The sequence below is a fragment of the Salmo salar genome, chromosome ssa08 (assembly GCF_905237065.1).
Source record: "Salmo salar chromosome ssa08, Ssal_v3.1, whole genome shotgun sequence".
Taxonomy (NCBI): Eukaryota; Metazoa; Chordata; class Actinopteri; order Salmoniformes; family Salmonidae; genus Salmo; species Salmo salar.
Genome location: NC_059449.1, coordinates 597,107 through 611,716, shown reverse-complemented (window position 1 = coordinate 611,716; position 14,610 = coordinate 597,107). Strand labels below are relative to the sequence as shown.

The following is a 14,610-nucleotide window of genomic DNA, read 5'->3' as shown; positions in this document are numbered from 1 at the left end:
AACCCTTTCCAGCTTTATGCAAGGAAACAATTCTTAATCTTAGGTCTTCTGAGATCTCTTTTGTTTGAGGCATGGTTCACATCAGGCAATGCTTCTTGTGAATAGCAAACTCAAATTTTGTGAGTATTTTTTATGGGGCAGGGCAGCTCTAACCAAAATCTCCAATCTCGTCTCATGGATTCGACTCCAGGTTAGTTGACTCCTGACTCCAATTAGCTTTTGGAGAAGTCATTAGCCTAGGGGTTCACATACTTTTTCCAGTCTACACTTCGAATGTTTAAATTATGTATTTAATATAGACAGGAAAAACACAATAATTTGTGTGTTATTAGTTAAAGAACCCTGTGTTTGTAAATTGTTGTGACAGATGAAGATCAGATAAAATCTGATGTCAAATTTTTTCAGAAATCCTGGTAATTCCAAAGGGTTCCCATACTTTCTTTTGCCATTGTACGTGAAAATAATGTGTGAATCTGGATCCAGTCATTCTGCATGTGGGGGGTAATTAACTTAACCCCTAATGTAGCTTTGATACATAGACTTGTTTCAGGACAATTTACAGAAAAGTAAAGTCCTTTCAAACCATTGCCTTTAATTGACAATCATGCTAAAAAGCAGATCTTCAGCATTACGGATTGAATAGAGCGTTTCATATAGACATTTTAGCACCTGTACAAGAAAAACTAATTCCCAAAACAATACTTACAGTATTGTGATACAAACAATATTGTGAATAAAGAGGCAGGACTGCAATAACTCTTCACTATTCTCTTGCAAGGTACACATATTACCAGTCCGCATGCTCTAATATTTTGTGAGATTTTGCAATTTGCAAGACAATTTAGTAGCTGGTCAATTTCATAAAACACTTAAGGAGAAATACCGCAGACATAAGTTGTATAAATGCCTTGATGGCTCTGGCAATGATAGTGATAAACATGTTTAGGGAAACCAGGCGTTTGTCTGTCCTATACCCCTGGGATATATAGTTACAATTTGCACACGCTGCAACCATTTTATGGTCTATCTATGCACACTCTGGCAAACATGTTGTGAAAAGGCAAACACATCTGAAACAAACAGAAAAGTCAAGTCCTTTCAAACCAATTACAACACTCAGAGAGCCACTGATCAGCGAGGCCAACTCCTCACACACCACCAACAAGATCACAGACAGAGTGTGTGTGTGCGTGTGTTCAAGAGAATAAATTCTTATGACCTGAGATTATATGTTGGATTAAATAATTTTTATTTTTTATTTTTTTATTTAGTCATAAATACCACAGAAAAGGCACATTAGTGCTCCAGGATGGAAACTTAATAATTCAACTAACAATGTAAAACAACCGTTTCCCTTACTAAATTGTCATTATTCATTTGAATGATTTCATTTCAGTCACTTAAATATAAAAAAAGATTTGAGTATACATTATTGTACTTATGAATAAATGATACTGTATGGATAGAACTACAATAGCCTATTTTGCTTTGCACTACACAAATCGGAACCTCTGACATTTTGCCTTTCCCCCCTCTTATCTCTTCCTTCATTATTTTTAATACTGTGCATCAACATCAAAATACAAATAAGATAATTCTCCTGATAAATTATTTATAATTCTTGATAGAAAACATTTCATTGGACATTGATTGGAAATAACACGTAAAAGTATAGATTTTCCCAAATGTGACTACATTTCTCTAATACCAACATTGAGGAATCTGGAAATCTGTCCCAAAATCAAAATCAAAGTCGATATAATCCAAATCAAGATAATTCCTGATTGGCTCTCTTGCAATGGGAGACAAAATTAATCAAGGTCAGGATAGTTTCTTTATTTTGTGGTTGTCATTTTGTTTGTTTTTTGCAGTGAAGTTTTGAAGCTGTGGGAACAGTCTCTGGAAGCCATGCCTGTGTGGTTAACAGTCCCAGTAGTAGTTGGATTTTCTAGGGGTTGGGTGAGGGAGGGTGGACATGTGTGTGTGGATGGGTGAGGAGAAGGTGGGGCACAATGTGACCCAACTTCTGCCTTCTCCACCCCCCCTATTTACCCCCAATGGTCCCTACCATAACCTTAATAATCCACCTCCTCCATCTCAGGCCTTGATGTCTGTCTGTCTGTACGTCAGGTCAGACGCTGGTGATGGACGCCAGGCAGGTTGAAGACTTCTGCAGTTTCTCAGGCTGTGCGGTATGGGGGGGTTCTGGGATGGTGCGAAAGCTGAAAGGCGGACCGATGCTGGTGGTGCCCATGTGCCCCGGACTCAATGCTGGATTCTGTCGTCTATTGCTCTCCATGATGCTCGACGTGTTGGAAGCCAGGCTTTCACGTGTCCTGTCACGACAGTGAGAGGGAGACACATCCGTGGAGTAAAGAGAAGGAGAGGACAGAAAGAGAATTAGAGGATGGGGACAACAGAGACTTGCAATAAGTGGGAAGTAAACTAGACACTGCCACCAAAAGCTTTTCATTTTCTAACCAAAGATTTGATTGTGTAGCTCTATGACTTAGTTGAAAGTTACTTTGGGAGGATTTGGGCATGCAATTTAAAACATGCTAACTTGGGGACATTGTGTTTTGGTTTGAGTAATATTAGCGGTTGGTGGCAAAGGCTAGTTTAAATAAACCAAAGCATGGATTGCAGCCTCTCCTTGTCCAAAGACTTCTTTCAAAGTAATGTGTACACTTGGAATTTGACTATCTCAAACCCTATGTGTCAAACAAGGCCCGCTGGCCGGATCCAGCCCGTGACACATTTCTATCTGGCCTGGGCAATGATTTTATGTTGTCAATTCATTTTGGCACAGCCAACATGCTGTGCACCAAAGGCAGTGCATTGCCACACACTTCTCCTCCCTGACCCACACACACCTCCTTCCAGACCCACAGACACACATACACCTATGAGCCAGCCAGTGCGCTGTATCATATCATCACTAAACATTTGCAGCATTCCCAATTGTTCTCCTTAATGGCACTGATTGAATCTTCTTCCGGCCCGAAAGTTTAAGCGTGTTGTTATTGCTGTACTACAGAAAGTGTCATATTGGTTGACAAAAAGTTACACACATCAGTAAAATTAGGACACACGTGAGTATGATAAGTTTATGAAATTACAACCTGATACGAACCCAAATTGTGCTGCTTAAGTGTGTCCCGTTTATAGAGTGCAGCGGAGGGAAAGTGCACAGACACATGCCACATCCTAGGCTACTAAAATGTTGCAGTCTGGCTTTGGTTTTTAAAGCTTGACAATGAATAAATGACTTAAATGTAATAACCAAAAAACTAAGCCTGCAACAAAACACCATATAAAGGTTAAACGTAGGCCTATTACGGAAACATCTGAGCAGTAGCCGAGGCTCGCTACTCAACTACAAGAAATGTCCAGGGCACCATACAGCAGTGGTGTAAAGTACTTAAGTAAAAATACTATAAAGTACTACTTATGTAGTTTTTTGGGGTATCTGTACTTTACTTTACTACATTCCTAAAGAAAATAATGTACTTTTCCCTTACACCCAAAAGTACTCATTACATTTTGACAGGAAAATGGTCCAATTCACACACTTGTCAAGAGAACATCCCTGGTCATCCCTACTGCCTCTGATCTGGCGGACTCACTAAACACAAATTCTTCGTTTGTAAATTATGTCTGAGTGTTGGAGTGTGCACCTGGCTATCCGTCAATAAAAAAATTAAATAAAACTGTGCCATCTGGTTTGCTTAATATAAGGAAGTTGAAATGATTTCTACTTTAACTTTAACTTTTGATACTTAAGTACATTTGAGCTATTCCATGTACTTTTGATACTTAAGTATATTTGAAACCAAATACTTTTAGACATTTATTCAAGTAGTATTTTACTGGGTGACTTTCACTGCTACTTGAGTCATTTTCTATTAAAGTATCTTTACTTTTACTCAAGTATGACAATTGAGTACTTTTTCCACCACTACATTGACAGACACATTGAAGTTTTACATTTCAATTTGGCATCATAATCAAAAGGACTCAAAACACCATTTAGATTAACGCTCACATCTGCTTTATGTAAATGATTAAAGCTGAAATCCTTAATGGTGAAACTGCCATGTCCATTTGGGATATTGCAACAACACAGTTTTCCCTCAGACGTCATTGCATGTGAGATAGAACAGCGAATATGTACCGCAATTGTTTTTACCATGATGCTCACCTCCATTTGGACGCGCCTCTCCTCCATTTAGTCAACAAATCAAAAAACTATAAAAAAATGTACCTTGGGTGACCAGCGGCACTGTAACATTTCCATCTGCAACTACCACTAAATGTCACTACATACCAGTAGAAGCAAAGGAATAGAAATCAACAAGTGTAAAACATACTTTTTAAAATTCTGCTCAACACTGCTGGTTAGCATTTACCTCTAAAGTATTCACAACCCTTGACTTTGTCCACATTTTGTTGTGTTACAAAGTGGGATTAAAATGGATTTAATTATCATTTTTTGTGAAGGATCTATATCAAAATACTCTAATGTCAAAGTGGAAGAAAAATTGTAACATTTGTAAAAGATTAATGAAAAATAAAACACTAACATACATGTTAGAATCACCTTTGGCAGCGATTACAGTTGTGAGTCTTTCAAGGTGTCTCTAAGAGCTTTGAATACCTGGATTGTGCAACATTTGCCCATTATTATTTAAAAAAATCTTCAAGCTCTGTCAATTTTCAGGTCTTGCCATAGATTCTCAAGCAGATCTAAATCAAAACTGTAACTCAGCCACTCAGGAACATTCACTGGCTTCTTGGTAAGCTACAGTGTAAATTTGGCCTGTGTTTTAGGTTATTGTCCTGCTGAAAGGTGAATTAATCTCCCAGTGTCTAGTGGAAAGCAGACTGAGCCAGGTTTTCCTCTAGGATTTTGCCTGTGCTTAGCGCCAACCCGTTTCTTTTTTTTATCCTGAAAAACTCCCCAGTCCTTCACAATTACAAGCATACACATAACATGATGCAGCCACCACTATGCTTGAAAATATGGAGAGTGGTACTCAGTAACGTGTTGTAATGGATTTCCCCCAAGCATAACACTTTGTATTCAGGACAAAAATGTAATTGCTTTGCAACATTTTTTGCAATATTACTTTAGTGCCTAACTGCAAACAGCGGATGCATATATTGGAAATGTTTTTGTTTTGTACAGGCTTTCTTCTTTTCACTGTCAATTACGTTAGTATTGTAGAGTAACTACAATATTGTTGTTCCATCGTCAGTTTCTCCTATCACAGCCATTAAATTCTGTAACTGTTTTAAAGTCACCATTGGCCTCATGATGAAATCCTTGAGCGGTTTCCTTCCTCTCCAGCAACTGAGTTAGGAAGGTCACCTGTACCTTTGTAGTGACTGGATGTATTGCTACACCATCCAAAGTGTAATCACTAACTTCACCATACTCAAAGGGATATTCAAATTCTTATTTTTTTACCCATCTATCAGGTTCCCTTCTTTGCAAGGCATTGGAAGACCTCCCTGGTCTTTCTGGTTGAATCTGTGTTTCAGGGACCTTAAAGATAATTGTAGATGAGGTAGTCATTCAAAAATCATGTTAACCACTATTAATGCACATACAAATTATTTTGTGACTTGTTAAGCAAATTTTTACTCCTGCATTTATTTAGACTTGCCATAACAAAGGGGTTGAATACTTATTGACTCAATACATTTTAGCTTTTATTTTAACCAATTTGTAAAAATAAAAAAAAAACTATTCTAATTTGACATTATGTTGTATTGCTGTGACAATTTTTGGGGGGGATGTCTCTGTGTGCTAGCAGATACCCATAGACTTCCAGTCATTGCGCTAACGCTAGTTAGCATTGGCTCATGAAACGACCTCTAACTTAATTCATTTAGATATTACCTGTTAGATACTGCTGCACTGTCGGATCTAGAAACATAAGCATTTCGCTACACTCACAATAACATCTGCTAACCATGTGTACGTGACCAATAAAATTGTATTTGAATTTGATTTGATACTGGACATACAAACATAAAAATGGTATACACGAGTATACATGACTCCAGGGAAGTAGATCATTGGCTAAATCTAGAAGTATCACTTTAATACCATTCTAAAGACAGCTGCTCCAAGCAGGTGTGTGTGGTAACATGATGCGTGGATAGGATGGCCAAGCCACTGGCATGCTATTACTGTGTAAATTGCTTGGAATGGGAATGTCTGTTCTACTAATGCTAATACCCTTGGAAAGAGGACACATCACAAACATCAAAATAAAACCTTATCCCTTTGGGAGACAGCATTACGTTTGCTAGAAAATAGCGGTACATTACCTGACTAACTGTAAGTAAGTGAAATGTTTTGCCTCAAAAGATAGTTAGCTAACTAGCTTAAGTTCTTTATGGTTAGTTAGCAACTGTTCCCACACTCTTTCGCTAGATACCGTAACAATGCAATGTTGGCTTCCGATTGAGCAATGTAGAAATAAGTTGTACGAGGTCTCTTCTCCAACAACTTTTGTAAATAATCCTCAGTTTCACCTAAATTCATACTTCTTATTCATTCCTTCACACTTAATCAAAAGCTTTGATTTGGGAATTCTAAATTCCAACAGAACAAAGCGTATAAATCAATATCAAATATTTCAATGCCCTTGGACACGGGAAAAATGGGTCACCTTTTTTTAACACAAATGCTACCTGATTCAAAGCATGGAAGGTAGTTGTTGTGAAATTGTTAGATTACTTGTTAGATATTACTGCATGGTCGGAACTAGAAGCACAAGCATTTCGCTACACTCGCATTAACATCTGCTAACCATGTGTATGTGACCAATAAAATTGGATTTAATTTGATTTGATTTCTCATGACCTCAAAAGTAATTTTAATTACCCAGTAATAGAGCGTACCTAAGTTAGCATGCGCAAACCAGTCACATACTTTGGAAAATCGACGGAAAAAACATCACACTCCACCAAATCAACTTCAGCTACCATCCCACCTTCATTGAAGGCTTCATTAGCCACTCCGGGCGATACGGCTAACACGATAACACTGGAGATCCTTGTCAGAGAGCTGGCAAAATCACATGAAAGTTTGGCAGCAGAACTCAACCGAATTTCTGAATAACTCCCTGGCGCTGCACTGGCTCCAATTCAGGCAACCGTGGAAACCATCCGGGGTTCTGTGGCATCTCACACTACCACACTGGCCGAAGTTGAGGCCGGGCCACAGCGACCAACTCACTATGCTGGAAACCAGGCTTGACGATCTGGCCGCCGCCAACAAGTCTCTGCAGCTACAAGTGGAAGATTTGATTTCATGTTCAAAATGCCAAAATATCCGCGTGATTGGACTGCCAGAGGATTCTGAGACAGGATCTCCAACCCAGTTCATGGCGGAGCTGATCAAGGAAGTTTTGGGCGATGAGACTTTTCCCAATGTCCCTGAAATCGATAGAGCCCACTGCAGCTTTGCACCGAAACCTCGCCCAGGCGGCCGGCCGCGTCCCATCATAGTGCAGTTCCAACGATACAAAGAAAAGGAGCTTGTCATTCGGTGGGCAAAGTCCACTCTGTACAAGAAGGGAATCCACTTTGGGGTGATTTATCCCGCCCGTCTTCGTGTCACCTTTAACGGCAAGGTCCATTTTTTCAAAACTCCTGAAGAAGCTGTCCTTCTACCGACAGCACATACATTGAATGCCTGAATTGGGATGATTTCTCACCTGCCTGTATTATGTGAGTAACGTTAGTTCTAGTGACCGTGTGGACACTAGGCTACATACATTACCGGTCAAAAGTTTTAGAACACCTACTCATTCAAGGGTTTTTCTTTATTTGCACTATTATCAACACTGTAGAATAATAGTGAAGACATCAAAACAATGAAATAACACATATGGAATCATGCAGTAACAAAAAAAGTGTTAAACAAATCAAAATATATTTTGACAGCTTTGCACACTCTTGGCATTCTCTCAACCAGCTTCACTTGGAATGCTTTTCCTTCACTCTGTGGTCCAACTCATCTCAAACCATCTCAATTGGGTTGAGGTCAGGGGATTGTGGAGGCCAGGTCATCTGATGCAGCACTCATCACTCTCCTTCTTGGTCAAATAGCCCTTACACAGCCTAGAGTTGTGTTGGGTCATTGTCCTGTTGAAAAACAAATGATAGTCCCACTAAGCCAAACCACATGGAATGGTGTATCACTGCAGAATGCTGTGGTAGCCATGCTGGTTGTGTGCCTTGCATTCTAAATAAATCACTGACAGTGTCATCAGCAAAGCACTCCCACACCATAACACCTCCTCCTCCATGCTTCACGGTGGGAAATACACATGCGGCGATCATCCCTTCACCCACACAGCGTCTCACAAAGACACGGCGGTTGGAACCAAAAATCTCCAATTTGAACCGGTGGACAAAGTTCCACCGGTCTAATGTCCATTGCTCGTGTTTCTTGGCCCAAGCAAGTCTCTTTTCTTATTAGTGTCCTTTAGTAGAGGTTTCTTTGCAGCAATTCGACCATGAAGGCCTGATTCACACAGTCTCCTCTGAACAGTTGATGTTGAGATGTGTCTGTTACTTGAACTCTGTGAAGCATTTATTTGGGCTACAATTTCTGACACTGGTAACTCTAATGAAGTTATCCTCTGCAGCAGAAGTAACTCTGGGTCTTCCATTCCTATGGCGGTCCTCAAGAGAGCCAGTTTCATCATAGCGCTTGATGGTTTTTGCGACTGCACTTGAAGAAACTTAAATTAAAAAACAAATGTTACGTATTAACTGACCTTCATGTCTTAAAGTAATGATGGACTGTCGTTTCTCTTTGCTTATTTGAGTTGTTCTTGGCATAATGGACTTGGTCTTTTACCTATCTTCTGTATACAACCCCTACCTTGTCACAACACAACTGATTGGCTCAAACACATTATGAAGGAAAAAAATTCCACAAATTAACTTTTAAGAAGGCACACCTGTTAATTGAAATGCATTCCAGGTGACTACCTCATGAAGCTGGTTGAGAGAATGCCAAGAGTGTGCGAAGCTGTCATCAAGGTAAAGGGTGGCTATTTTGAAGAATGTCAAATATAAAATCTATTTTGATTTGCTTAACACTTTTCTGGTTACTACATGTGTTATGTGTTATTTCAAAGTTTTGATGTCTTCAGTATTATTCTACAACGTAGAAAATAGTAAAAATAAAGAAAACCCTTGAATGAGTAGGTGTTTTAAAACTTTTGATCGGAAGTGCACAGTAGTGGCAAACAGTTGAGAATGGCACAAATATTAATTTTCACAGTCTGCTGCCTCAGTTTGTATGATGACAATTTGCACATACTCCAGAATGTTATGAAGAGTGATCAGATGAATTGCATAGTCCCTCTTTGCCATGCAAATGAACTGAATCCAAAAAAAACAATTTCCACTGCATTTCAGCCCTGCCACAAAAGGACCAGCTGACATCATGTTAAAAGGACCAGCTGATTCTCTCGTTAACACAAGTGTGAGTGTTAACGAGGACAAGGCTGGAGATCACTCTGTCATGCTGATTGAGTTCGAATAACCGACTGGAAGCTTCAAAAGGAGGGTAGTGCTTGGAATCATTGTTCTTCCTCTGTCAAACATTGGTTACCTGCAAGGAAACACGTGCTTTGCACAAAAAGGGCTTCACAGGCAAGGATATTGCTGCCAGTAAGATTGCACCTAAATCAACCATTTATCAGATCATCAAGAACTTCAAGGAGAGCGGTTCAATTGTTGTGAAGCAGGCTTCAGGTCACCCAAGAAAGTCTAGCAAGCACCAGGACCGTCTCCGAAAGTTGATTCAGCTGCGGGATCGGAGCACCACCAGTACAGAGCTTGCTCAGGAATGGCAACAGGCAGGTGTGAGTGCATCTGCACGCACAGTGAGGCGAAGACTTTTGGAGGATGGCCTGGTGTCAAAAAGGGCAGCAAAGAAGCCACTTCTCTCTAGGAAAAACATCAGGTACAGGGATTGGACTGCTGAGGACTAGGGTAAAGTCATTTGCTCTGATGAATCCCCTTTCCGATTGTTTGGGGCATCCGGAAAAAAGCTTGTTCGGAGAAAAAAAGGTGAGCGCTACCATCAGTCCTGTGTCATGCCAACAGTAAAGCATCCTGAGACCATTCATGTGTGGGGTTGCTTCTCAGCCAAGGGAGTGGGCTCACTCACAATTTTGCCTAAGAACCCAGCCATGAATAAAGAATGTTACCAACACATCCTCCGAGAGCAACCTCTCCCAACCATCCAGGAACAGTTTGGTGACGAACAATTCCTTTTCCAGATGGATTGAGCACCTTGCCATAAGGCAAAAGTGATAATAAGTGGCTCGAGGAACAAAACATCGATATTTTGGGTCCATGGCCAGGAAACTCCCCAGACCTTAATCCCATTGAGAACTTGTGGTCAATCCTCAAGAGGTTGGTGGACAAACAAAACCCCACAAACTTTGACAAACTCCAACCATTGATTATGCAAGAATGGGCTGCCATCAGTCAGGATGTGGCCCAGAAGTTAATTGACAGCATGCCAGAGCGGATTGCAGAGGTCTTGAAAAAGAAGGGTCAACACTGTAAATATTGACTCTTTGCATCAACTTCATGTAATTGCCAATAAAAGCCTTTGACACAAATGAAATGCTTGTAATTATACTTCAGTATTCCATCGTAACATCTGACAAAAATATCTAAAGACACTGAAGCAGCAAACTTTGTGGAAATTAGTATTTGTGTCATTCTCAAATCTTTTGGCCACGACTGTACATCTATGGCCATCTATCAAATCGTTTCTTGTGGAAACAATTCTATGCTAAAGCTTGCTGGCTACAGTAGGTATGTTTGAAGCAGCACATAACTCATTTGTGTTGTTGACAATTATATACTATGCTGTCTCACTGCTCTTTAAACTTCCATTTGATTTTGTTCAGTTTCTTAATCAAAGACAATTGCTGTTAAAAGCGCAGGATTTTGATTTCTTCCTTTTAATAAGGCTTTGAACTTGCTGCACCACTAATGGCAATCTATAGCCTACATTGCAGTTTGGCAGCCTTTAGATCATTTTGGATACTAATGTTACTAGCTAGTTAGACACTGATCCTGTCCACCGATATTTTCATTTATACATTTTTCATTTGGGGTCTGCTTGATGAATACCGTTATTTTAATTGTATTTTTTTACTCTTTTTTTAATGGACATTCTGAACTACCGTGGTTTACGTTGGTCATAATTGGTGATGTTGGTCACAAACGGTCCTCAATTACATTCACTTTATCTTTGATTCCATTACGACATTGGAGTCTAATAATATCACTCCACTCTTCCAACTGTACTCTTGTTGTTTAATTGTTGCACTAGCTGAAGAGTTTAGACCCACGGTTCGTTTGCTTAATTGTACATATCCAAAATACTAGTTGTCCGTTTGTATACTTTTATTGAATTGTTTCCTCCTAAGGACATTTAACAATTCAGGGGTCGATTCTTTTCATAGCCTACTGGTTAATTTAAATGCCCTGTGGCGACACCTAGTGGACTACATGTTATGTCCATTGAAATGCCACTGATCGAATCTTCTTTCCTAGGTCGGTTTGACCTCACTGCAGATGTAGGGTAATCAACGGATGCTGAGTAAGAGAGAATTCCTGCTACTCGTCTCGTTAATAATGACGAGTTTAGGATTTGTATTTTTTCATATTCTTTTCTTTGAAGTGTATTGTACTATCATTTTTATTTTTGTGTATGTTTAGAATGTTCAGGATGGTGAGGGGGCTTATGTTGGCATTATCCAAAGATTCTTGTGCTCTGCTTTTTTAGAGGATTTGTATATATTTTTTTATGCTGCTCCTCTCTCAATCTCTCTTTTCCTCTTTCTTTTTCATTTGACTTCTCCTCTTATGAAGATTAATGTCTAGTTCAACAACAAGTCAGGATGGTATTTTGGGGCTTCCAGTCAGACTGGTGACATGAAACATTCGCGGTTGTGGGGGGAAAATTAAGCGTGTCAGAGTATTTTCACATCTGAAGAGCCTGAATACTGATATCGCATTTCTTCAAGAAATGACCATACTAGATTGCGTAAAGCATGGGTTGGACAGGTTTTTCATTCTAATTTTTAACGGCAGAATCAGGGGAACAGCAATAGTGATTCAGAAACGAGTACAGTTTTCACCCTCACAGATCATTTCAGATCCTTATATAATAGTTAGTGGCACCCTCTTCCAAACCCCTGTAGTACTTGCGAATGTTTACGCCCCTAACTGGGATGATACTAGATTTATGACATCTCTTTTAGTCTCCCTCCCTAATCTTTACACCCACCGCCTCATCTTCGGCGGGGACCTTAACTGTGTTACTGAACCAAGGCTCGATCGGTTTAATCCCAGAACACTTACTCCTTCCGGGATGGCAAAAGCTCTTTCTACATTCATGACCCAAATGGGTTGTATTGATCCATGGCGCTTCCTCCACCCAGTCACAAAATACTTTTCCTACTTTTCTCATGTTCATCAAGCCTACTCGCACATAGACTCCTTTTTTTAAAAAATAGAGCCCTTCTGCCCTCAGTTAAAACTACTGAATATTCTGCGATAGGGATTTTGGACCATTCCCCCCACATTCTGGACTTATCTCTTACTCCGAATGCAAAAAAAAAACTGTAGAATTGGAGATTTAACACGGCCCTATTGTCTAACAAGGAATACTGTGACATTATTTTGACCAACATAGATGTATTCATTCAAACGAATAAAAACGATAACACCTCCCCCGCTCTTCTTTGGGAGACTTTCAAAGCTGTATTACGGGGAAAGATAATTTCTTACAATGCTCATTTTCATTAACAAAGAAAACTGAAACGTCAGGAACTGGTGGACTCAATCCTGGCAATAGAGCGCCATCCTTCAACTTCACCATCCTGTGAATTATATGCAGAGAGGCTAAAACTTCTAACTCAATTTAATCTGCTTTCAACTGATGAAGCAGAGTTTCTATTGCAATGAACAAGGGGAACGTACTACGAATATGGTGACAAGGCCAGCCGCCTTTTGGCACACCAATTTAAACGCCAGTCAGCATCTCATCTCTCGGGTATATATGATTCTTTCCGTAATCTTACAAGTGATCCCTCTAATATTAATTCAAATTTTGTGTCATTTTATTCTAACCACCAATCTGAACCCCCATCAGATAATACGGCTATGGACAACTTTTTAAATAACTTGGATATCCCATCCATTGATATGGACATGAGTAAAGTTCTGGATAACCCTCTCCATCTAGATGAGATAACAAAGGGTCTAAAGTTAATGCAAAGTGGCAAGGCCCCAGGCCCTGATGGCTTCCCCGTCAATTTTTATAAAAAATTCTCAGATCAACTCGCCCCATTACTATTAGATATGTTCACCAACTCGATATCACAGGGCTCTCTCCCCCCCGACGCTAACTCAAGTCTCCATCTCACTTAAACTTCAAGATAAAGATCCGGTGGAATGTGGTGGATATCGGCCCATTTCACTTTTGAACGCTGACAGCCGGTTGGAACCCTGCCTTCAGGATGTCATATCTGATGATCAAACGGGTTTCATCAAAGGACGACAACTGTTTTCCAATGTACGCCGGCTTTTGAACATTATACTCTCTCCTATCTCTCCAGACCCCGAAATTGTTGTTTCTCTTGATGCAGAGAAGGCTTTCGACCGGGTGAAGTGGGATTATTTATTTAAGATTTTCGGAAGATTTGGTTTTGGGTCCAATTTCATCTCATGGATACGTCTGCTCTATTCTGCTGCTACGGATAGCGTACACACCAACTCTCAAAATTGAAAATACTTCCCCCTCTCCAGAGGGACCCGTCAAGGGTGCCCTATGTCCCCCCGCTCCTTTTTGCTCTTGCGATAGAACCGCTCTCCTTGGCCTTAAAATTATCATCATTCACTGGAATCCACCAAGCTGGTGAAGAGCACAAAGTGTCACTGTATGCAGATGATCTACTATTATATATCACTAACTCTGAACTCTGTCGATTACATAATGCATATTTTAAACACGTTTGAATCATTCTCAGGTTACAAATTGGACATTCAAAAAAGTTAATGTTTTCCGATCAACTCTGCTGCCAAGCAAATTCCCCTTGGAGCCATGCCTTTCCGTCTGTCGCCCTCTGGCTATTCCTATTTAGGTGTGAATATAACACACTCTCTGGCTACCCTCCATAAAACTAACTTTGCAAGCCTAGTCACACGTGTTAAAGCAGACTTACAACGCTGGGATAGTCTGCCTCTCTCATTAGCTGTCAGAATGCAATCTGTTAAAATGAACACTTTACCTAGGTTTCTATACCCTTTTCAATGTCTTCCGATCTTTCTGCCAAAATTATTTTTTACCAAGTTGGATAGGCTCATCAGTCATTTTATATGGGCAGGCAAATCACCTAGGATATGTAGAGCAATACTTCAAAGGAGGAGACAATATGGAGGATTGACACTTCCAAATTTGCTGCTTTACTATTGGGCAGCCAATAATCAAAAGATTATGGTCAGGTGTCATGCTCCAGGGACCAACTGGTGTTTATTAGACGTGCA

At 40.0% G+C, this 14,610-nt stretch overlaps 1 protein-coding gene across 2 annotated transcripts in view; it reads right to left on the bottom strand.

Moving 5' to 3' along the window:
- Nucleotides 1-572: 572 nt before the first annotated feature.
- The window catches only part of LOC106610000 (storkhead-box protein 2), a 122,017-nt gene continuing 107,979 nt past the window's right edge, over nt 573-14,610 (bottom strand). For both annotated transcript variants that reach the window (XM_014209086.2, XM_014209087.2), the window contains exon 4: nt 573-2,336. In XM_014209086.2, the coding sequence (XP_014064561.1) occupies nt 2,132-2,336 (205 nt within the window). In that variant the 3' untranslated portion in view covers nt 573-2,131. The remainder of the gene's footprint in view (nt 2,337-14,610) is intronic.